At 43.1% G+C, this 24751-nt stretch overlaps 1 protein-coding gene across 4 annotated transcripts; it reads right to left on the reverse strand.

The window, feature by feature from the left end:
• Positions 1–1223: 1223 nt before the first annotated feature.
• On the reverse strand, positions 1224–24211 carry OTUD3 (OTU deubiquitinase 3). 4 transcript variants are annotated; one of them, XM_059690978.1, is made up of 8 exons: positions 23852–24210; positions 17044–17192; positions 12771–12883; positions 7803–7925; positions 4958–5044; positions 4335–4431; positions 2827–3011; positions 1602–1911 (listed from the first exon to the last, which is right to left on the reverse strand). In XM_059690978.1, the coding sequence occupies exons 1-8, from the start codon at positions 24061–24063 to the stop codon at positions 1741–1743; spliced, it is 1137 nt and encodes a 378-aa protein (XP_059546961.1). In that variant the 5' UTR covers positions 24064–24210; the 3' UTR covers positions 1602–1740. The 4 variants fall into 4 exon arrangements, with proteins under 4 accessions (XP_059546962.1, XP_059546960.1, XP_059546961.1 ...); XM_059690976.1 differs by having other exon boundaries at positions 4913–5044; XM_059690979.1 differs by lacking the exon at positions 2827–3011 and having other exon boundaries at positions 1224–1911; positions 23852–24211.
• Positions 24212–24751: the final 540 nt, after the last annotated feature.

The following is a 24751-nucleotide window of genomic DNA, read 5'->3' on the forward strand; positions in this document are numbered from 1 at the left end:
AGTGAGGACTCCGCCCAGAGATGAAAGCCCTGACCTCACCCGTGGGGACAGTGAGGCCACAGGGACTCGGCCCTCACCCGCACTGAGCTCTAGCGCTCACACTCAGGACTCCACAAGGTACAAGGAAAAGACTGTGCAGCCTCTCAGCCTGCTAAGTACTACAATGTATTGTTCCAGGAAGATGCTCAAACCATAATGTCCTGGGAGCAATTCCTAGAGACAACTGATGCTCCAACCACAAAGAAAAAAAGCAAAAATTTAAAACATCATTAATCTGAAGAAAGCAAACCACCCTGACAGACAACTGGATGAATCCAGGGCCAGCCCAGGCGATAGGCCTACAGAGGTCAGTACTCTCATAGTTTCCTTGCCTTGGGCCTTTGAGATCTGAGGTGGGGGAGGTAACAATTCACCTTTTGATTCAGCATACCTTATTTGTTGAAATATTAGGTCCCCCAAAGGCAAAGACTGTCCAAGGCTGGCCACTTCTGCTGTCAGTTTTAAAGCTCACATCCACCTAAGTCGGTTTTAGGAATGACGGCTCTCCACTGCTCAGATCTGTCTCGCTCAGAACCGCGGAGTCACCCAGAGTCCTCAGCCAAAGCACACCCTCTGCCCTGCTGGTCCCACCCAACTCCCTGACAGTATGGGATGGGCACTGGAGAGTTCTGCCAACGTCAGAATCCCAAAGGGTTTTGTATAAAGAGAAATCAATGCAGCATTTTATGGGATTCCATTTTCACAAAACTAAAAAACTTAGCAACAGGCCAAGTTACCTTTTATTTTTCTGAAGGCAGCTAAGTCTAGAAAAGTGGGGAAGGAAACAGTTATTTACAATGTGAAGGTGAAAAACCTTAGATATTCTTCCAGCATTCTCTCCTACAAGTCAAATAACTCTTTAGACTCTTCCCAGGCAAACACTCAAGGGCCCCTTAATTTCTCCCTTTACAACTCTCCATACTGTCAGAATCCCAGAACTGTATTATCTTCCCATCTTCCAAAAACAAGTACCAAAAGCTCAACAACACTATCGATTTTGCAGCAAAGCCCAGGCTTAATTAACAGTCAGGCGCATGTATCGTATGGCTTGAGTGTAAAGGAACTAGCAGCACCTGCGTCACGTCTGAAATGACATCAGGTCGGGAAGGAGGGAGGCAGTTTACTCCCCCTGGACTGCAGGCCACACCCTCCCTCACATAACTTTGGGAGAACACTTCCTGAAGTATTTTCTGATTAACTTGGATTAAAAGAAAAATAAACCTAAACACGTTCCTGAGTTGCAGATCATTTACAAACTATCCTGTATATTAACATATCTGTTTGAAAATGAAAGAGAATCAAAGGAAACTTGTCATTCTGCATTTCTAACAATTAATCTAAACCACTTCATGAACAATTTCAGTAAAACTCACCCCAAAGGTTAAGGGAAGATCCCAGGGTCACAGAACTCTTTTGTTTTCAGAACAAATCAAACCATACCTAAAAGGTTTTCCCTGATCTACTCTCCACCCTAAAACTCAACCTTTTAATCACAGAACATGAGTGGCTTCACTGAACTTTCATAAAATAAAACACATCACTAACAAAATGCTGACAGAAAAAGAGGCGGCCTGAGGACACTAACTCCGAGGGTGCGCTCCTGGGTGGGTTCTGTGCGTGATCCTAAGGCCCGCCTCCTGGGAAGCCAGGGCGCAGCACGCCACTTCCACTCGCTTCTTACGACTCCCGCAGGCAGGGGCGTCAGATGTTGAGAGCAGCGAAGGTCTTCACCAAGGTGACCTGCTCGCTGGCCTCGGCTTCGCTCTTGTCCCTGTGGCTGCTCCTGCTCTCCAGGGCTTTCAGCCGGTGCCGCTCCTCCTGCCGCTTCTTCTTCTCTAGGCGCTGCTGCTCTCGGCGCTGCTTGTTTGTGACCTGAAAGAGAAGGTGCTGGGTGAGGTCTGCGGAAGGAGGTGAGGGGCTGACAGGCAAAGAGCACAGCCACCTTTCAACAGGACAGAACAGAGAAAACCCACCTACCAGACCAAACAGGATGTGGTTTCCATTACTGCTCAAATCTCCATTTCAATGTATAGCCCCTTGCTGAGCTAGCAAACACAATCAATCCCATGCTCCTCATAAACCAATTCAAAATGACCTAAAAAACATGAACCCTGGTCCAACAAAAGACAACCCGCAAACAGGCCACCGGTCACCTTCCTCTGCAGTTTAACGTTCAGGTGATCCTAACTCACTCCGCATTTTTGCCTCTGCCTGTAGCTTTTTACCTCATGCTGCATTCTGAGCTCAGAACTTCTTGTGAAAGTCCTGAAAATGGTGTCATATATTACCTGTGGGCATGGAGGGAGGAAGATGTACAACTTCTTGACCATTTACCAAGAAGCCTTTAAAATTTTCAAATATCCATGCCCCCTAACCTGTCAAGCCCTCTTCTGGGACTCTAGCCAAGAAAGCAATGCAAAATACAGATTCATACAAATAAACTATGCAAGTGTTCACTGCAGATGACGGTATTCATAAAAATGGGATGTGATGGCATGAATTCCCGTGGAAAGCAGCCATCCACACAGTGGCGTTAGGTGGGAAGGGCTGGATGTGTCCCCAGAGTACAATTCCAGCATGCACTTCCTTCATCATCACTGCGTACACCAAACAGGACAAACGAGATCTTCATTCCGTTTCCTGCTACTCCTTTATGCACTCCCCATAGTTCCTACAATTACTACTTTATAAATTGAAAGAAAATGACACACTAAAATGAGCTCCACGTTCCCACCAGCCACCAAATTACAGCAGCCCACCCTTTGCCCTTGCAACCCTCTTCCATACCTTTGGGAGGTGATTTTTATTTGCTTTGTTTTCTTCACTAGGGCTGGCCTGCGCCTTAGTGTTTTCAGTCCTGCCTTCATTTAAGCCCTGATTTCCAAAGATTCTGGAGCCACTGCCACCCTCCTCCCATAAAGGACCACTCTGCTTCAGCACTCGGCCACTGGACTCGAGGTTCTCCTCTGCATCTTCCAAAGAAAGACATTTTATTAAAACTGAGAACCCAAGAGTTACACAACTCGATTCTTGTTAAATGACTCCAAAAGTACCTGGGTCCCTCGTTCACTGTCATATGGAGAGCAAGTTTCCTAATATCAAGTCAATACAGCAGGGAACACAAGGGAAAATATTGGTAAAATTTGGAAGGTAAGTTTAACAGTAACCTGCTGGCCAACCTTGCCATCAGCTTCCCACCAGCAGACTGTTTTGTTTCATTAGACAAACCACTTCTTAATATAAATGTTTAGGGGGAAATTTTTCATTTGCAGCCAAAAATAAAACAGGCTCTAAAGATGTGCCATACAGTAGAGGAGCCACTAGCTACATGTGACCATTTAAGTAAAATTTAAAATTTAATTCTTCAGTCTCAGCCACATGTCAAATAAACAGCATACTAGACAGCACAGACACTGAACAGTGCTGTTTTAAAGTCACAAAGACCAAGTTATCTAATGCTTTCTTAAAAGGCACAGCATATATATAAAGTGGATAATAAAATGCCCCATCACATAGAAAACTATGCCAGGAACAGTATCTGGCACATAATAAGTCTTGAAATCATTTTATTAAATATGTTTTTATTGATTTGGGAGTAAGGGAGAGAAAGAGATAGAAACATCAACGATGAGAGAGAATCATTGATCGGCTGCCTCCTGCACACCCCACACTGGGATCGAGCGCACAACCCGGGTATGTGCCCTGACTGGGAATCAAACTGTGAGCTCCTATTCATAGGTTGATGCTAAACCACTGAGCCACACTGGCCGGGCTGGAAATCATTTTAAATAAATGATTTGAGAAAACAGTTAAGACATCACATCTTTTTGCCTTCCTCTGTCACAAAATTGAACTCAGTTCAAGTGAAAATAATTCTGAATTAGCACCAGTTGACAGATGTTAGCAATCTAAATATTTCCATTAGAAAAATAAGGTATTTTTCTCTCCGTTCAATTTTAATTATCAGTTTGATTTTATGAAGGAATCTTATTTCTAAAAGGATAAAGTCTTCCCTGACACTCTCCATCCCACCATCCCTCCAAAACTGGGTTAGGTGGCCTTTTCACGCATTCCCCTAGCAGTCTCCACCACCTTCATCCCCATCCCCACCCCAAACTACACTCTCCCAGATGCAGGACGAGAACCTAGTAAAGTGCTGAATGAGTGAGGGAAAGGACAGAATAATTACTACCTGTGACTTGATTCAACATCAATATTTGAGAAATCACCAATAATGATCAAAAATCACCAATACAATCATTTTGAAAGCTTATAAATATCAATCATGGACTTACTATTTCTTTTCCCCTGGTTCATCTGAAGCATGGCAATTATTGCAGATTCAATATTATAATTTTCAGCTTCCAGGTTCTGGACTATCAAATTAAAATCCTATCCAAGAAACAAAGAAACACTTCAAGACTCTAGGAACACTTTCCTCTCTCTCTCTCTATTTCAATAACTTGGTAAACAAAATAATGTAATAATGAGGATTAAGACAAGGTTTCAAGACCTTTTCCATTTAGAAAATGTCAATTTTCAATAATGTTGGTCATGTGAAAAACCAATTAATATAAATTAATTCCCTTTTTAAATGCTTTTACTTGTACAAACATGAATCAGAAAAAAATAAATCCACATACTTCCTTAGGATTTTGAGCAGTATTGGGTAAAGTCTAGCAAACAGGAGAGAAATGAATGAACAGCTCTCATTAAGTCGTATCACACCACCTCATCAAACTACAAATAGCATATGGACCTGTTTTGGCCCATCAGGTGTTGGCATGCTAATGGTGCTACAAAACTAGCAGGGGAACTAGACACAGCAACACTTGCTTATAAACCAGGGCCACTGCGTGACAAAAATACTAACTGAACAGCCAGTCGCATTGCAAACTTTCTGAACTGCATCTTCCACCTCATCTCGCAGGTCATCTTCAAAGTCGACTCCCTTTGTCTTGACCTTTTCTCTTTTATTTGATTCATCTTGATGAAGCATCTGAAACTATAAAAGGAATATTCAGAGTTATCACCATGCAACTCTTGCAAACTGTGTTCAGAATCTTCAACATAGGAAAACACTAATATCAAAAACATTCACATATATAGGGGGGGAATTCCAGAAACAATCTTAAAAGCTATGATTAGGCTAAATTTCATCCAGATCGTGCCGGAAGCCAATTCCAGACAGCAGGGCTGCATCTCTAATGGCTGAAGGGCATTTCCCCAAACCTGAAAAGGATGATTGTTTGCTGCCAGACAGCTAAGGGCATCTCAATCTACATGTTACTGCCCCCTGCTGGCCAAACACCTGAACAGCTGAAGGCAGTTTCACCAAAACCTGATAATCTGACAAAGGACTGTGTATATGGAAACTCTACCCTCTGATGTATATATCTCTACCTTGCCTTAGGACAAATTGTGTTAATAAAAAGCAAGGGGTCCTGAGACGAGGAGAACTTAGTTCCTTTTAGCTAAGCTCCTCTGACCCCCAAATGCCTTTCAAAATTATGCTGTCTCTGGACTCTATTAAGTTACACACAGCCCTTCTCCAGATTGCTGAACCCTTCTAGATGCTGGATCAAGAACCCCGGCGATAGTTCATCCAGTCTGCAATAGAAGCATTAGAGAGAACGGCCCATGATGCAGTAGGAAGTGTTCAGTAAGAATGGCATTAGCTCTCCTTCGGTTTCCAGATGCCTACGTTTTGGCCATGGCTGCTGACTCAAATGGCACACATTTTTCTCAGCTGATTTCCAGAGGCATGAGCCTAGCAACAGAAGTGATCCTCTGCCCCAGCACCTGCAGCAGGACAGCGCGTCTCGAAGAAACGGGCATACGCCTCTCAGCTGGCTCCCTAGGCCCTTTGTGAGCATCAGCAAGCTCTGAATTCCTGTCCCAGCGGGACAGTCACAGTGGCATGGCTCATCCAACCTCACGCGTACACCACCTCACTCACAGGAACCTGTCAATCCAAACTCTAACCACAAAGAGCAGTCCCCTAGGATCCAGACAGCCTTTGCAGCCTATGCCTAAACCAGAAGAGCCAAAAGCATCCCTCTCAGCTGCTCAGTCCCTGCTCCTTCTGCTTGCTATTAATGCAGGAGACAGGAAAAGGGCAAGGACCTTTCTATTTTCTGCATGTGAAAGTGTAAGTGCCGGATAGAGTGCTAATAAAAAGCAACTCATTATAAAAGTATATTCTAACAATTTGGCAATGTGTATCAGGAGTCTTTGAAATTTATCCAAAGAACTAATGTCAAGCACAGAAAGGACTTACATAAAAGTGCTCATCAAATTGCCAAACAGTGGTGAATAACTGACAACAAGCTAACAGTTTCATGGTGTGGGTGTGGCTAAATAACCACGGTAAATCGACAGAATGATGCCTCATGCCCACTAAAGTAAGGAACACACCATTAACATTATTATTTAACAATGTACAGAAGGCATTAGTCAATGCAATTAGCCAAAAAAAAAAAAAATTACAAGTATCAAATTAAAAAGAATAAAAGTTATCACTATTGGCAGATGATAATTCTATATCTAAAAGAAAAACTACTACAAACAAAAAGAATTCTGGCCGAAACCGGTTTGGCTCAGTGGATAGAGCATCGGCCTGCGGACTGAAGGGTCCCAGGTTCGATTCCGGTTAAGGGCATGTACCTGGGTTGCAGGCACATCCCCAGTGGAAGATGTGCGGGAGGCAGCTGATCGATGTTTCTCTCTCATCGATGTTTCTAACTCTCTATCTCTCTCCCTTCCTCTCTGTAAAAAACCAATAAAATATATTTTTAAAAAAAGAATTCGGACAAATCATATATTTTATAAGAATCTAATATCCAGAATATATAAAGAACTCTTACAACTCAACAACAACGAAAGTACAAATAACCCAATTATAATATGGGCAAAGGACTTGACTAGGCATTTCTCCAAAGATACAAATGGTCAAGAAGCACATGGAAAGATGCTCAACATCATTAGCCATTAAAGAAATGCAAATCCAAACCACAGGTACCGCTTCACACCTGCAGGATGGCCGTAATTTTAAAAAGAAAGAAAAAAGTAAGTATTGGTGGAGATGTGCAAAAAGTGAAACCCTCAGAACAGTGCTAGTGAGAATGTAAACTAGTGCAGCCACTGTGGAAAACAGGTGGCAGTTCCTCACAGAGTTAACATAGAATTATCTATCTTATGACCAGCGAGTCCACTCCTAGTATAAACCCAAAAGGTTAAAAACAGGCACTCAAACAACTTTATACATAATATTCATACCACAGTAGTGTTAATCTCTTCCGCCCCACCCCCCACCCCCTACCCCTGAGATCTGTCGTTCTGTTCCATGTATCCATGCCTGTGGACCTATTTTGTTTGTGTTTGTCAGTTTATTTTGTTCATTAGATTCCACATATCAGTGAGATCATGTGATACTTGTCTTTCTCCAACTGGCTTATTTCGCTTAGCATAATCATCTCCAGGTCCAGAAGCATGGATTAATTTTAAAACTAAAAGTAATTTAAAATTTTTATATAAATTCTATCCATGGAATCAGAACTATCAGCTACTAGGGAAAGCAAAAGAATGGCAAGTAATTTTATCTGTCACTCTCACCTGAGCTAAAAAAGTAAAAACAAATCAAACCCACACAGATTCTAAAAGGCAATTTTCCATAAAAACATCACTGGTTTTTAGCTCCAGACACCCGGCCCTCAACTGGTTCCTTCTGAGCTGAGAATACAGAACACGGAGGCCTTACTCACATCAGTCTGGAGATGAGCAGGAGCTTCCGAGTTGTCATTGATCCTCCGAACGCTGTCATAGTGTTCGCCGTATCGATATGCGATGTGTAACTCCCGCACGCTGCTTTTATCTGTACCGCGAATCTGGAAGCAAAAGAAAGGAGATGCCAGTGAGGATTTGGTCGGTGTCAACTCATGCAGAGAAATGCTACCTACGAAGCCCAGTCTACAGGCTCGATGTGAAATGACATAGGAACAAGACTGGGTATGCCCAGAGCCACTTCTGACTTATCTTTCTCCCGTCCATGCATGCATGCTTCAATGTGCTTAGTATGGAGCTATATGGAAATAAATCCACATGGAAACACACATTCAACAACCAGGGAAGACTCACAGTGAAGTTAAACTGGCTAAAGTTTCAGGGCATCAGTACCTCTCCAGATGCACAGGTCCCTTGCAAGAGGGAAGGCCTACGGGCACAGCCAATTTGCTGGGCTTAAAGTGCAAACTTACAAATAGAGAAATGCCACAGCCCTTCCCAGGACCTAGAAAGGAGGCCATAACAATGAGGGGCCTTCCACTTATGCTTCATTACTTCACAATAAGCGTGCCCCTGTCGTTCCAACAAAAATAGCATTTTCCATTACCCACATGCTGAGAAACACAAACAACTCAAATCTCCCACTTACATCAAGTTCAAAACAGTATTATTTAAAGTCAAGTGGTACTACTTCCTTGTACATCCCTGGAGGCATTACTCACAAGATATTCTATGTGAACAGCACCCCTGGGCCACTCCCCAGCAGGAACAGTACTCCCCAGAGTCATGTCATAAGGTTCAGCCTGGGTGTACCCACCAAACACTCCCCCTGACAGAAACTCTAAAGTGATTCTGAATCTGTTGTTTAGAAAGCAGTAACCACCTCTTTGTTAAAACTCTAAAATGCTCCAAAATTTATAGGGAACTCATACAACTTAACAAAAGGAAGATAAACAATCCAATCAAAAAATGGGCAAAGGACCTAAATAGACACCTTTCAAAAGAGGACATTCAGAAAGCCAAGAGACATATGAAAACATGCTCAAAGTCACTAATCATCCGAGAGATGCAAATCAAAACAACAATGAGGTACCATCTCACACCTGTCAGACTGGCTATCATCAACAAATCAACAAACAACAAGTGCTGGAGAGGATGTGGAGAAAAAGGAACACTTGTGCACTGCTGGTGGGTGCAGACTGGTGCAGCCACTATGGAAGACAGTATGGAGTTTCCTCAAAAAACTACAAATGGAACTCCCATTTGACCCTGTGATCCCACTTCTAGGAATATATCCCAATAAACCAGAAACACCAATCAGAAAGGATATATGCACCCCTATGTTCATAGCAGCACAATTCACCATAGCTAAGATCTGGAAACAGCCTAAGTGCCCATCAGTAGATGAATGGATTAGAAAACTATGGTACATCTACACGATGGAATACTATGCTGCTGTAAAAAAGAAGGAACTCTTACCATTTGCAACGGCATGGATGGAACTGGAGAGCATTATGCTAAGTGAAATAAGCCAGTCAATGAAGGAAAAATACCACATGATCTCACTCATTCATGGACAATAGAGACCATTATAAACTTTTGAACAATAATAGATACAGAGGCAGAGCTGCCTCAAACAGATTGTCAAACTGCAGTGGGAAGGCCGGGGAGGGTTGGGGGGCAGGAAGGAGGGGGGTAAGAGATCAACCAAAGGACTTGTATTAACCAATGGACATAAGACACTGGGGGGTAGGGGAGGCCAGGGGATTGTCAAGGGCAGGGGGAAAAAAAGGACACATATGTAATAACCTTTGTAATACTTTAAGCAATAAAATAAATAAATAAATAAATAAATAAATAAATAAATAAATAAAACAAAGGGAAAAAAAATAAAACTCTAAAATGCTAGCACTTCCTTCTTGTTTTTTCCTGAAAGTCAGGCACTACTGCTCATTTTAACACTAGTTGTGGTCTAACAGCACAGCAAGAACCATGGAACAACCAGGAATCACAAGTGACCAGAAGCTAGAACCGTGAAGTTTTCTCCAGGTAAACCATTTAGGTCTCAAAGTACAGATGGTCTGCTTTTCACACGTAAGAAATAGAGACAGCATCATTTATCTCCCAGGGAGAGTACTGGGAAAGGAAACTCAATATTAGAATATCTGAATGACATAATCCCTAAAGTACTTACATATTTAAGTAATACTACTACATACGCATTATGAATAGGAAAAAAAATAGGAAGAATGGTCACCAAATAGTTGACTGCAATTTTCATGAGTAGGGAGATTACAGAAGACTTTCACTTTCTACATCACACCTATCTATACTGTTCACAGAAGCATAGATTCCATTTGTAACCAGGAAAGAAATGTAGGGTTCATATCTCCATTGTTGTATGAGCCTACCCATTTCAATGCAAGAGTTCTTACCCATGACAGTAGCAATCAAAACAATTTCAACTCTTAAATTTCATTGGGGTGATGGGATGTGGGGGGGGCAGGGGAGAGAGCCAGTGGATAGTTCCATTATACAACAAATACATTTATTTTAAAAACATATACTTTCAATGTTTAGCAATCCATGAAAGATAATTCTACAGAAATGTATTTTTAAACGTTCTAACTCTGCAGAATTATCTTCCACGACTTAAATAATTAAGAAACTAATATAAAGTTATCAATGGAGAAAAAGCAGGTTATGGTTACTGAGTTGGCACAGAGAACTTTCCTGCAAGAGTGGGTCACTATGCTGTATATTCAAATTATTTTGATGACTTCTGCTGAACAGTAATAATTTAATGACAAAACACTGGGACAATGAAGAAGGTAACTCTTGGCTCATGGACCATCCTCAAAGAACACCTCACTAAAAACATATCTCTCCCTGGTGTCAGTACATCCGACAACACTGCCCCAAAGGACACACACACACATCATTTCCCTCCCAGTAAAATCCCTCACCAACCCATGGAATATCTCATTTATTTTTGCTTTAATTTTATTAAAAGGACATTATCCCAGACAAAGGCTATATACAGCCATTTGGATAACATTCTGGAAAAGCAAAACTGTAACAGACCAATAAGATTAGTGGTTACTGGGGTTGGGGACCTGGGGAGGGGACTAGTGACTCAAAAGGGCATGAGGAAACTTTGGGGGGTAATGGAATTATTCTATGTGTTGTCAGTGATGATGGTTACATGACTATTTTGTAAAAAAAAAAAAAAGTATGCCTAAGAAGGGTTAATTTTGCTCTATGTAAATTATATCTCTATAAACTCCACTTTATTTTTAATGAGCAAAGACTATGAATAAACAACTTACAAAGGAAAATATGTGCTGGTGGTCTATGAAAAAGTGAGAAAAAAGGCCACAGTTGCCATTATAATTATAATAATATATAGAGATACATAAGTGTATGTGTACATAGACATGTCTTATGTGTGTAGATATGTTTAAAAGGTGTATAAAACACTGTGATACATATCTTCCCATATGAATATTTTTATAGCTAAGAGTATATGTGAATGACAGGGATACACACTAAAATGTTAACAGCAATCATCTCTAGGGAATGTTACTCTGGCTGATTTTTATTTGCCTTTGTTAGTTTTTCTGAATTCTCAAATTTTTCTACATTTAGTATGTTTTACCTAATTAAAAAAAGAAGTTAGACCCAGAGGGGCAATGGAGAGGGAGGACTGATAGAAGTCACACACCCAGTCTGCAGGAGGAGAGCTACGAAGTACAGAAGCACTCTGAACAAAAGGAGGAAGAGCAAGGGGTGGCCTGTACATACTTTCTCCCCAACCTGTGACCTTCCAAACAAAATGTGTGGTCTGATGGATTGGGAGCCAGGCTAATTTAGGGTACCAAAGGTAAAGAAAGTTGAATGGACGGCTAGTTCACTCAGTGGCTCCACAATGTGTTCTGCCATCCTACAGCACAAACGGAACATTTACTGTACGATCTCATCTGCTGAAAACCACTGCGACCAAAGACACAGCTGAGCAGACCAGAGAGAAATGGAGCTTGACATCCTAGGCCAGTGGTCGGCAAACTGCGGCCCCTTGAGTGTGGCTCTTCCACAAAATACCACGTGTGGGGACACACATACAGTGCAATTGAAACTTCGTGGCCACACTCAAGGGGCCAAAGAGCCGCATGTGGCTCGCGAGCCGCAGTTTGCCGACCACTGTCCTAGGCCATGAAATAAATTTTGTTGTTCTGAACATCCTTTTTAGCAATGGTTAGTACAGTAAATTTGGTTTCTGGGTCCCTCCACCTAAAAAACACAAACATACCTGAGGGACTAGGCATACTTCAAAACTAAATTTGTATGTACTAGTCTTTTAAAACCTCGCTTAGATATTTTACAGAATTATAGACAGTATTTCCACATTAGGCTCTCTGCCCCAAACTACCCAGTTAACTGACTGTTGAATAATGTTTCTGGCATTTAAAGGTTTCTGAATTATACTCCAGACTCCATGTGAACTTGGCACAGGGTACTCCCAAGCCACCAAACGCTCTGGTCTTTGGTTAGGCTCACAATCCAAGTTACCCTGTTCTATAGCACAGGTCATGCCTCATCGTCTTAGGACATCCTAAAAGCTAAGTTATAATGAAGAGCTTCAGATAAACTCTTGTTTTGTTTTTGTTAATCCTCACCCAAGTATATTTTTTCCATTGAGTTTTAGAGAAAGAAGAAGAGAGGGAGGGAGGAGGACGAAGAGAGAGAGAAAAAAACATTGATGTGAGGGAGACACATAGATTGGTTGCCTCCCACATGCGCCCCAACCGGGGCCAGGGATTGAACCTGCAATCCAGGTACAAGCCCTTCACTGGGAATTGAACCCACGACCTTTCAGTGTGTGGGCTGACCCACTAACCACTTTAGCAAAACTGGCCAGGGCCAGATTAACTCTTGAATAGGTGACCTACCTGCCACAAAGGGGCATTAAGTTGATGAATCACCACATTCAATTGATGATTTCTTGCAAAGGCTACAATTGCATCATTGCCAGCAAATGTACCAGGCTTTGCCAAACTGGCCACTGCATGGAAATAGGAGAGAGAAAAACATGAAGTCTTCATAATGGAAAAATCCAAACGCAAATATGTTTTAGTACTTAGTTCCAAATAATGAGAAACAAGGGTAGACATCTAAAAAGTCTATTCGCATTGTCAGAATCTAGGAACTCAGATGTTTGAGCATATGCCCAGTGCTACTCACAAGGGTACCAACCATCCTAAAGAAAGGATTTGTTTAGTTACTCTTTCACCAACTATTTGCTGAATATTTCCTATAAGCCTCACTCTATAAAAGACCCGGGAAATTTAACAATAAGCAGTGATTATAACAGTTTGCATTAATGAATTCATATTATGTGTCAAGCACTGTGCTACTCTGCATGGATTATCACTTTTACTAGTAATCCTCAAAACAATCCTCTGTCAGGCATTATCATGCACACCATCTTAGAGATGAGGCACAGAGTAAGGTCACAATACCAGGCATCCTGACTCCAAGATCTTGGCTTTTGGGGACTCCATTACACAGCCTGTCAGTTTGCCCTTCAGAAGTTTATAACCAATGAGGGCAAGCAAGAAAACAGGCGTTACTAAAGCATATAACTGCTATAGGAAAGGATGTATGGTAAAGAATCTGGCCTTGCCCAAAGAAAGGTCTCACCTTTATCCCTGGCTCCTGAGAGATAACCTCTAAACCAGCGGTTCTCAATCTGTGGGTTGCGACCCCTTTGGGGGTCAAATGACCCTTTCACAGGGGTCGCCTAAGACCATCGGAAAACACATATGTATAATTACATATTGTTTTTGTGATTAATCACTATGCTTTAATTATGTTCAATTTGTAACAACGAAATTGGGGGTCACCACAACATGAACTGTATTACAGGGCTGCGGCATTAGGAAGGTTGAGAACCACTGCTCTAAACCCTTCAAATTTCCCAAGTGATAGGAATGTCTTTGTTATTCACATTGGGCTCTTCAGCCACACCTGACAGTTTAAGTTAATGAGGTGACTCTCTGACCATGCGATGTCAGCCAGATCTGGAAACTGGGGAGCTAGGCAATCAATCAAACCCACACCATGAAATGCCAATAAAAACTCTGGACACCAAAGTTCAGGTGAGCTTCGTGGCTGACAATACTCTATCACACATGGATACCAGGAGGAGGATGCATCCTGAGGACAAGAAAAGCTTTGTGTTTGGAACCTTCCCACTCTGCCCTTCGGCTAATTTTGACCTATAACCTTGCCATATAATAAACTATACCTGTGAGTAAAAGGGCCTTCAGTGAGTTCTGTGAGTCCTTATAGCAAATCTTTGAGCCTGAGAGCGGTTCAGGAAACCCCAAACTTAACTGGTGTCAGAAGTGAGGGAAGTCTTGGGAAAGACTGTGCCCTAAAACCTTTCAGCTTGGCTAACTCCAGGTCCGGGAGCGTAAGCCAGTTTGGTAGGGGGAGGGGGTGGTAAGGTGTATCAGATAAGCTTCTTGACTTAGACAACTAAGCTAATCCCAAATGACAGGAGACAGAAGAGAAATGATGTTCCAAGCAGAGGAGAGAGAGGAGAGATGAGTGGGGTAGATACATGAGTCTGTGGACTATACAGTTTTGCAGAAATTTAGAATGCTAAGACAGCAGGGTGGGAGGTGAGAATAGAGAAATAAGAAAATCACAGATAGCAAAGGGCTCAAGAGTTTGGCCTTTATCCTGACTGAGGTCAATGGGGAGCAGCCAATGGGTTGTAGATAGAGGAAAGATTTATTTTTAGGTCACTACTCCAGCTGCAAAAAAACCCCAAACTGAATGGGTCAAGTAGCAATGAGACAAGTTAAAACAGTATTGAAGAAATCTAGGCTAATGACCACAGAGGCCTGATTTTACAAGATGGTAGCAGTGAGAGAAAAGATATCAAGGTAGATGTAACAAGACTTAATGAATGACTGGGTACGAGAAGGGAGGGAGAGGAGCATTAAGAACATTGAGGATTGTGATCTGGATATTTGTACAATTGGAGAAAACATGTTGCTGCTTCTCCAAAGCCAGTCTAAAGGAAAAGAATAATTCTAAAATATACAGCCAGATGCAGGGTAACCATGTCCTGAAAAGTTAAGTGAGCCATTCATTTATTCATTCAACAAACATCTTAGGAGTGCCTACCATGACCAGGTTGGGGAAGAGACACAGTCCCTGCCCTCAAGAATCTCAGTGAAACAAGGTAGACAGACGTTAAAAACGCGTCACTATGATACGAGGGATAATGTAATAAGCCTAGCCTTCACCTGGCACACAAACATAATGTGCAGACATCTAGGTTTCTTTCCACTTCTGCCAGGGCAGTCAGAGCCACTCCTCGCTTTAAAGCTCAAATTCTTTATGAAGCACCAACCAGCCATCAGGAACACACAGTGACATTTCAAGAAAACAACTGCCCATTGTACATCTAAAGTGACTACCACACTGGACACAAGTCCCTTACCCGGTCATACCTCCAAATCAACCACTTCAAGATGTTCAAAGTGGAATTTCAAGTCACAAACTAAAAGCTCACTTCATCAAAAATATTTTTTTTAAATATATTTTATTGATTTTTTACAGAGAGGAAGGGAGAGATATAGAGAGTTAGAAACATCGATGAGAGAGAAACATCGATCAGCTGCCTCCTGCACATCTCCCACTGGGGATGTGCCCGCAACCCAGGCACATGCCCCTGACCGGAATCGAACCTGGGACCCTTCAGTCCGCAGGCCGACGCTCTATCCACTGAGCCAAACCGGTTTCGGCCATCAAAAATATTTTAATTGGACCAATGACACAATTCATTTTATTGAGCTAAACTACAAAACACGCCCCGTATACCCGCATTTAATTTGTAAACTGCTGACCATTTGGTAAACTGTACCTATGTGCTAAACAAAAAGTGATCAGAGAGAGGGACCATTAACTCAGTGAATACTATCAACTACTCAGTGGGAGTTTTGTTGCTGTGCCTAGTGAATGAGTTCTTCCCTTCTGAGTTATGAATCACTGATAGCTCCACCCCACGCCCCGCCCCCCCAATGACTTCCTCCTATGGCCCTCTACCTAGCCATTCCCCAGACAGAATCTTCAGAATCACTTTTGCCTCCTCTCTCCACCTCCAGTGAGTCCTGTCAATTATACTACCAGTTGTATCTTGGTCTGGACCCTGCTCATCATCCCCAGCAGCTGCCTTTTGGAGACCCTCTTCCTCTTTCATCCGGCCAATGCAGAGAGCTCCTAGCTCATCTCCCTTCTCAGTCTCTCTCCCTGTTCTTTCTTGACATGGTTCCCAGAGTTAGCACTCTAACACACGGGGAATATTCTCTCTCTCTTTCCTGATAACAGACAGATAAGACTGAACTCTGTGATAAAAATGTTATTGTAAAACATAAATATATCAGCACCTAGCACAGAACATCCTCAGTAAATAATTGTCAAATTAAAGTTTAAAAGTTCCTATGTACTTTCTCACTACATTTGTGCCTATAAGGAACTAATTAAAATCACTAAATAATTTGCCTCAAAGAAAACAGGTTGTGTTTGGGGTTTGGGTGAGAAATTAAAATGACTTTATTAATTTTTCTGGTTAAAAAGTAATACAGGATCATTTAAAATCCAAAATATCTATAGAAGATACTTTAAAATATGCACAGACCCATCATCCCCAGATGACAGTTAAGAACTTATTTTACTTATATCATTCAATCTTCATCAAAAAAGCCTATAATAGGTGCTATTATTATCTCCCCTTTACAGAAGTTTAAAGGGATAAAAAATAAGTGGAGCCAAGAATAAACAATCATAAAATGTTAGTATCTTTCTAGAATTTTTCTAGTATGCTTCTCTGTGTGTATACCTTTTAAAAATAGAATCAATCTATTTTACAGCCTGCTTCCCCCGCCACCCCAATTGAATAAGAAGTCATGAACAGCTTTTCAAGTCAATAAACATCAATCATCATTGTTATTAAGGGCATACTCATCTAAACCTATTGAATCCCAACTGCCTAGCATGTTGCCTGTTACAGAGCAGACAAATAATATTTGTTGAATACATGCCATAGTTTATGTAACCCAATCCCTGGCTGGGAGGGTGGGGGATGCTGATGGATTTAGTTACCAATGTATTATTCCTGGAGGATCCAGTGTCCCACGGGGAACCTACCATGCTTCTCAAAGGGAATGTCATCTTCTACAAAGGGTTCAAAATCTTCCCGCTGCTTGATCATGTAGTCTACGGTCTCTTGTCGGTGCTGGAGATGATTTCGTGAGTGTCCCTCCAACTGATCACCAAGAGCTCTGAACAGGCAATTACTATCAAAACAAAAATGTTGGTCACAACCTTTTAAAAATTAATTTGGTTCATCGAAAACAGCAATGCTTCATGCCAGGCCATCCATGGAAATCCTCCACGCAGAGACAAGAGAAAGCCTTAATCTGACACTCCATGATTCTTCCCAGATACTGAGGGAGAGCACTAGGGCACATGTCCAACTACCTTACCTCCATAAGAGGCACAAACAAGAACTCTATTCCCTAGTTACCAGCTGGCCGACTCAGGAAAGTCATTAAGCATCCCTGGGCCTCAGTGAGGCTGGTGACACACTAACCACCTGAAGACAGGGTCCAGACACTACAGGCCATTTCTCAAGGGCTCTGATTCCCAAATGCTCTTCCAAAATGATAACGCGTATCTACTGCCTCTTTCCTGAAACAAGTTTCACTCTAGCTGCCCAGCTGACTAGTCATTCAGCTAGCAGAGAGTCCCCAAAAGGTAGTAATTTGTCAAACTCCCAACACAAACAACTGAACTCAGCCTCCTGTCTAAGTCTAAAGAACACAGTGGAGAAACCATGAAAGGTACTTGGCCCATGAATGCATAGGGGTACTACACCATGACACTTCCCTCTGCCTGGGCTCACTTCTCACCCAGGGAGCCGCAATGCCCCTGTGAGTCCTGCTCAATGGAAACTTTAAACACAATTTTCACTTCCTTTTGTCTCTAAAATTAAAATGCTGGCAATAAACTTTAAGATTTATCATTACTTTCAAACCCCTCAAAGGTTCCTAAAATTCCAAACTATATCACCAACACAGAGCCCAGATACTCAGAAACAAACACAATCTGGTATCCTTAAAACTAAGGAAATAAAAAATTCTGAAGCCAAACAGTTGCCCAGTTTCACACCAAACTGTTTCCTCTTCCAAATGAAAACCCATGACACTCTAATTACAAAATATAAGCTTACCACTTCCAGAAGGACTTTCAGACGCAAATGCATACGAGAAAGGAGTTTTTGTTTTTCAATTCAGAAAAATGAACTTTCAATAGAAAGTTATACAGAGGCAGGCATCTCTTCAAAAGTGTAAGGATTCATACTATTTTTTTTGCAAGGGGAGGAGGAAATATTTAAAGATGACAGATTCTATAAACTGAAAACCAAGAAGCTCTGCATCAATCTGAGGCAAGATTCTAGAAGGGACTGGAATACAGCAGTTGTATACTAGATGAGGTGTCTTGTTGCTGAAATCTAACAATGGCAGTCTTTGTTCAAGCATGGGGGAGGGGGAAGTAGGCTAATGAATAAAGCATTCTCAATTTTAAGCTTTTCTCTCAAACTTTTCTTAAACCTTTAGGTCTATTCTTTAATCTAGCTTAAAAGGTGTCACTTAGCCCAAAATTGTGTATTTAGTTGTTTAATATTTAATATATCAAAATGCATAATGTTTTACAAAAGTAACATGCTTTCTAAGTACTTTTAGTAACATGGGCACATGTTCTCCATATAAGCCAAAAAAGTAGGTATAAAACTACATTGCATGAGCTCAAATGTGTTCATCTGCACACTACACACAAATGTATGCAAAGAAAATTAAACATCTCTTACAATGTGCCAGGCACTGCTGAAAACACTTTACAGGTATTCAAAGTGCTTAGTCTTCACAACGCTGAGCTAGGTACTATCCCCCTAGGGCAGTGGTTCTCAACCTTCCTCATGCCGCGACCCTTTAATACAGTTCCTCATGTTGTGGTGACCACCAACCATAAAATTATTTCCATTGCTACTTCATAACTGTAATTTTGCTACTGTTATGAATCGTAATGTAAAAATCTGATATGCAGGATGTATTTTCATTGTTACAAATTGAACATAACTAAAGCATAGTGATTAATTACAAAAACAATATGTAATTATATATGTGTTTTCCGATGTTCTTAGGCGATCCCTGTGAAAGGGTAGTTCGACCCCCAAAGGGGTCGCGACCCACAGGTTGAGAACCGCTGCCCTAGGGTAACCAGCTCAAGGTCACATAACTGGTATGTAGTGGATCAGAATTCAAACCCAGCCACCAAAATGTCAGCTGTAGTTACCCCTAGGTAATAGAATTACAAATAAATGTTAAATTATATATTATTTTAATATACTTTTCTATATTTACCAAACTTTCCTGAGATCACTCAAAACAGTCAAAATTTAAAATCAAGATAGACAAATCACTTCCTTTTCTGACAGCTGCAAGGTGAGGACACAGGAAATGTGAACAATCACTACAGGCAACTGAGTTCCCTTAGGGCAGCGATGGCGAACCTTTTGAGCTTGGCGTGTCAGCATTTTGAAAAACCCTAACTTAACTCTGGTGCGGTGTCACATATAGAAATTTCTTGATATTTGCAACCATAGTGAAACAAAGACTTATATTTTTGATATTTATTTTATATATTTAAATGCCATTTAACAAAGAAAATCAACCAAAAAATGAGTTCGCGTGTCACCTCTGACACGTGTGTCATAGGTTCGCCATCACTGCCTTAGGGAGCCCGCAGAGAGCACGCTGAGAACAGTGTCCTTGCTCAAAGGAACTCTCGGAAGATCCCACCGTTTCCTGAGTCCACACCCTCACCCACACACCACAGCAGGCTTCTAAACCCCACACTATTGACATTTGGGGATAATTCTTTGCTGTGGGGGCTGTCCTGTTAACTGCAGAATGTTTATTAGGAGTATCCTTGGCCTCTACCAACCAGTAGCACCACCACCATCACCTTCCTCCCTGCCAGTTGTGACAAACAAAAATGTCTCCAGACATTTGCCAAACGTTCGCCCGGGGACCAAAATCATCCCCACTTAAGAACGACTGTGCTACAGGGATATATATATATATATATATATATATATATATATATATATATATATATATATATATCTTGTATTTGAGTTCACAAAACAACCAAGTACACGAAGTAGTTAGGGTTTTAAGGGCTTGATAATTTAGCATGGGCCATATTGTAAGACAGACATCAAAAAAATTAATGGGCTCCTAGGCTGCAGTAATACTAGCCCATGTGCAGAAAAAGGAGGGGGACAGGTTCCATTCTTTGAGATCAGCTAGAATATTGGGTACCATTCTAGTTGCTGCATTTTAAGAGACATGTTCAGGTTTTAAAATGCCTAAGAAGAAGAACATACACAATGACTAATGTTTAGGCAAAAGAAGGCTGGTCTAGACCAGCCGTGGGCAAACTACGGCCCGCGGGCCGAATCCGGCCCGTTTGAAATGAATAAAACTATTGAAAAAAAAGACCGTACCCTTTTATGTAATGATGTTTACTTTGAATTTATATTAGTTCACACAAACACTCCATCCATGCTTTTGTTCCGGCCCTCCGGTTTTAAGAACCCATTGTGGCCCTCGAGTCAAGAAGTTTGCCCACCCCTGATCTAGACTCTAATCAATTAATTGGCTTTTAATTATGACTGCACGCAAGAATCACCTGTGGACCTTTTCAAAAATCGTCAGTAACCAGGCTGCACTGCCCGAGATTCTGGTGTTGCTGATCTAGGGGAGAGCCCAGGCACTGTATTTTTTCCAAAGTTCCCCAGGTGATTCTATTGTGCCACCAGGGCTGACAACCACTGTGCCCGAAACAAAAGCTGAGGCTGCTGCACTGGCGATGCAGGTAACTAATAGACAGGCAAGATGGCGTGTAAGTGCCCTTCCATCACCAAGATCCTACAGTGCTAAAAACAAAATAAAAAATAAAACAACTTGTTTTGGGACAGAGATAAATGGCTTAAATTAGTGATTCTTCAATGTTTTAATTTTAGAACACTACTAGTTAGTTATGTAATTTAGGCTACATTTAGTAAGATGTAACTGGATAGAGCTCAGAGAGATGCTAATGTTGTTTGTACTGCCTAATCCAATTAGAGGTTCTTTTCACCCTATAGCCAATGATGTTTTTCAGGACAACATCCAAGTTAAAATGTCTCTTTTGTTTTGAAATTGAATCCAATTTATGTGGGTCCACCTTCAAACAACATTAACAAATCTGAAGGTGGCCCATGATGCATTACAAAACCCCATAAATAGCTCCCTAATTAATCTCTGCTAAACTGACTAAACTAACGGAAACATTAGACTCGGAGGATACCAGCTAATTTATCCCCAAGGACCGGAGGTTCCAGAGTGCCACGATACCACACCATCAACAATGAACATGCCTGCATAGCAAGATGCTCTCTCAGGCTACTCAATGTTGTAATCAGACCAGAATGGAAAGACAGAAGAGTGAAGACTGTCAACCATTCCTTATGTTACCAAAACTTTATTATATTTCACCAAAGAGTACTCAATAAATGTTAGTAAAAGAATATGCTGATAACTGCCAACCCGTCACATACAAAGGAAACACCATTCACTGCAGGGATAAAACCTATCACATACCCAAAAGTACAATTCTAATGAGGGGAATCCACCTCATGTACCCACGGGAAGAATCTGTTAGCCTCGTGGAGCCCACAGAAGAGGAATTATCATTTTACCTAACACTGTCCAAAGAATAAAGACCTTGGAAGTGAAAACAAGCATTCCAGTCAAGTTGACCTCTGGCCTCTGCACCTCATTGGCCCTGACTTCTACCCTTGTATCCTACACTCCTGTCATCCTAAACAACTTGTCGATCGCTGGTGCCTTTACAGTTGTTACTCCTCAGCCTGGAAAGTTCTCTTGGCATATTCCTATTGATCCTTCATGACCGGTCTGTACGTGACCTCCTCTGGGAGGCATCTAGCAGAGCACAGGTTTCAATGAGAATTTCTGAATGAAGCCTCCCTGACCACTTCAGGGAGTGTGAGCCGCTTCCTTCTCAATAGTGCCACGATAATCAATCACTATTAAGAATACAATCAACTTTATCTTAATTATTTACATAATCCATTCTCATAGTGTGGCCCAGTTTAAGGGTGTGGGGAAAAGTACCTCTGAGACCCTTTCAGGGATTCTGTGAGTTCAAAACCAAGATGTTATTTTTCTTTTTCACTCTCGGTCTCTCCCAAGTGTACAGTGGAGTTTTCCAGAGGCTATCCGATAAATGAGGTTATCACTCTGACGGCCAATGGAATGTTTGTGTATTCTTGGTTTAAAATTTTCTTTTACTTTCACATATAGTAAATATTGCTAGCTGTAACCCACATCAACAAAAGCTCTCTGGAGTTCCCAGTCACTTTTAAGAGTGTAAAGGTCCCAAGGCCAAAATGTTTGAGACCCGCTATTATGTTTCTCTCTTCCTAGGCTACGAACTCCTTAAGTACCTCAGTCATCAATGTATTCCCAGCTCCTTGCTTAACCGATGTTTGCTGAACTAACTGAAGTATGCTCTCTCTGGTGGCTGGTGGTGAGGGGGAGACAGCACCCCCAAAGTTTCCCACAGCATCAGGAAACTCCTTCAAGACTTTACAACTCCCTGTGGTGTGATTACTAAGCAACCTTTCCGTTTCCTTGGCACCCTAACATTGAGAATACCATGCCCAGTAGAGCAAACACAAGCCAATCGTTTGCAAGGAGTAGCCCCACCCCAATCCCCCTGTATTCAACTGGTACTTGGCTGTAGATAGCAGTGCCTTTTTGCTTGTGAGTTTGATTAAAATAAGTAAGGCCCTGAATTGTTAAAAAAAAAAAAATACATAAAAATTAAAAAAAAAACTTTATATCTGACCAAAATCAAGGTACTAGGTGAAAAGCAAGACCCAGCACAGCAAGTCTTTAGCTGTAGTGACTCCACTAAGGAAATGCCCCTTTGAGAGGCGCCGCTGAGGGTCTCGCTGGCCTCCCTCGCTACTGCTATTATTCATTCATTCGTTCACCAAAAATGCATTGAATGCCTCTATGTCCTGGGCACTGCGCTAGGTGGTGGTGAATACAATGTAATCAAACGAAACCCAATTAGCCTGAAGCATTGAGAACACTAGGAAACGCGGGAAAGGGAAATCGGAGCCAGTTCATCAACAGGATCCACTATAACCGCTCTCCGCCCCTCTCCCCTGCCTCCCCTTTTCCTTCTCCCATCCATGCTCCTGCTTCCACACCCCCTTCCTGAGCCCTGTTTCCTTCCTTTCTCCCCTCCTACCCATTTATTTACCCCGCGTCCCCTAAAAAGGCTGGACCCAGACTCCAGTCCGATCCCCAAGGAAGCTTGGCTTGCAGGGAAGAAACTGAAGCCCCTGGGAGAATCAGAGACGTTGGCTTCGGCGACAACGGGCGCTCACAGAACTAATTTCCCAAGCGGGGGAGGTGAGGACTCAAAGTGCTGCACCCAGGGACCACGCCTCCCCGCGTCCGACCGTCGGTGAGCCCGCTCTCCAGGCGGCTGCTCGCTCCCTTCCCTGCAGGAACCAGCTGAAATGTCACCTTTCAGAGGCCTTCCCGGGCACCGACCGACAGGAGACCTGCTCCGGTATTCGATCGGGACTGCCTGCCAGCCTCCCCACGGCCTCCGCCACGAGCGGGGGGGGGGGGGGGTACCGGAGGTCTCCGGGGAGCGGCCTCGCCGCCTCGCCCGCCGCGGGACCCCCTGCCCCGGGGAGCGGCGGCGCCCGGGCCGCCCGAATGAGTGGGTGGACGAGAGCGGGCGACGGTCGCCAAGCCCGGGGCGTCCCCCGGCGCCGCCTCCCGCGCTCCCGGGCCCGCCTCACCCGTCCCCCGGCACCTCCCGCAGCTTCAGCCCCAGGGCCTGCAGCTGGTTGGCGAAGCTCACGAACTCCTCCTCGCCGCCGCCGGACTCCGGCCGGTTCCGCCGCTCCTTGGCCAGGGCCCGGCGCGCTGCCCGCTCGTCCCGCTTGCGCTCGGCCTCGGCTTTCCGGCTGCCGCTGCCCGGCCGGCTCTTGGCCGCCTGCTTTCGGGACATGGCCTCGGCCCCGCGGCCCGCAGCGGCGGGAGGAACAGCCGCAGGACCGCGGGGCGGCAGCTCAGGTGCACGGAAAGGGACGCGGAGCGGACGACGCGGCCGCCGCGTCTGCGCCGACACCGGGCATCCAGGTCACGTGGCAGGGCCCCGCCCCCTTCGCGCAGGTGGAGGGTCGGCGCCATAGAGAGCTCCCCCTGGGAGGGCTAGAGAGGCGCCCATCCTTGTTTGCTCCGCGCTTCCCCCTAGCGGCGGGTGGTCTTCCACGTGAGGAGCCAGTGAGTCCAGAGAACAAATGAAAAAGTTGAGAGGAAGGGTAGATGAAGGGAGAGTGAGAGGTGAGAATAGCGGCAAAAGTGAGGAAAGAATAGACACGAACACTTTTAACTCTAGCTGTGAGCCTGCAGTTGGGGTAGGCGTTTTCACATGACTCATTCTTGTTTAACTGTCCCAAATTACAGGAAACTGAGAGGTGAACTATGTTCAAGCTCACACAGCTCAGATGCAGAGCTTTTCCCTGGTTCCAAAGCCATTCGCTTTGTTGATTTAACCTGCCCTTCTCGACCTCTACTGTCCCTCATAATTCAAGGGAGAGGTACTCTTCATTCCAGCATAGGTTTGCCCAGACCTATGGGTAAGGGTCTTCCTGGGACACAGGAGTTGCCGTTTTAAAACCGGGACAGTCCCTGGT

The sequence above is a fragment of the Myotis daubentonii genome, chromosome 3 (genome assembly GCF_963259705.1).
Source record: "Myotis daubentonii chromosome 3, mMyoDau2.1, whole genome shotgun sequence".
Lineage (NCBI taxonomy): Eukaryota > Metazoa > Chordata > Mammalia > Chiroptera > Vespertilionidae > Myotis > Myotis daubentonii.

Bases quoted from the DNA above. Each gene is read 5' to 3' on its own strand.
- OTUD3 (XM_059690976.1), bottom strand. From the start codon at position 24,063: ATGTCCCGAAAGCAGGCGGCCAAGAGCCGGCCGGGCAGCGGCAGCCGG. The intron at 7,926-12,770 runs GTAGGTCACCTA...TTTTGCTTCCAG, and splicing joins TTAATGCCCCTTTGTGGCAG to ATTCGCGGTACAGATAAAAG. The intron at 5,045-7,802 runs GTGAGTAAGGCC...TTCCTTTTATAG, and splicing joins CTGCTCATCTCCAGACTGAT to TTTCAGATGCTTCATCAAGA.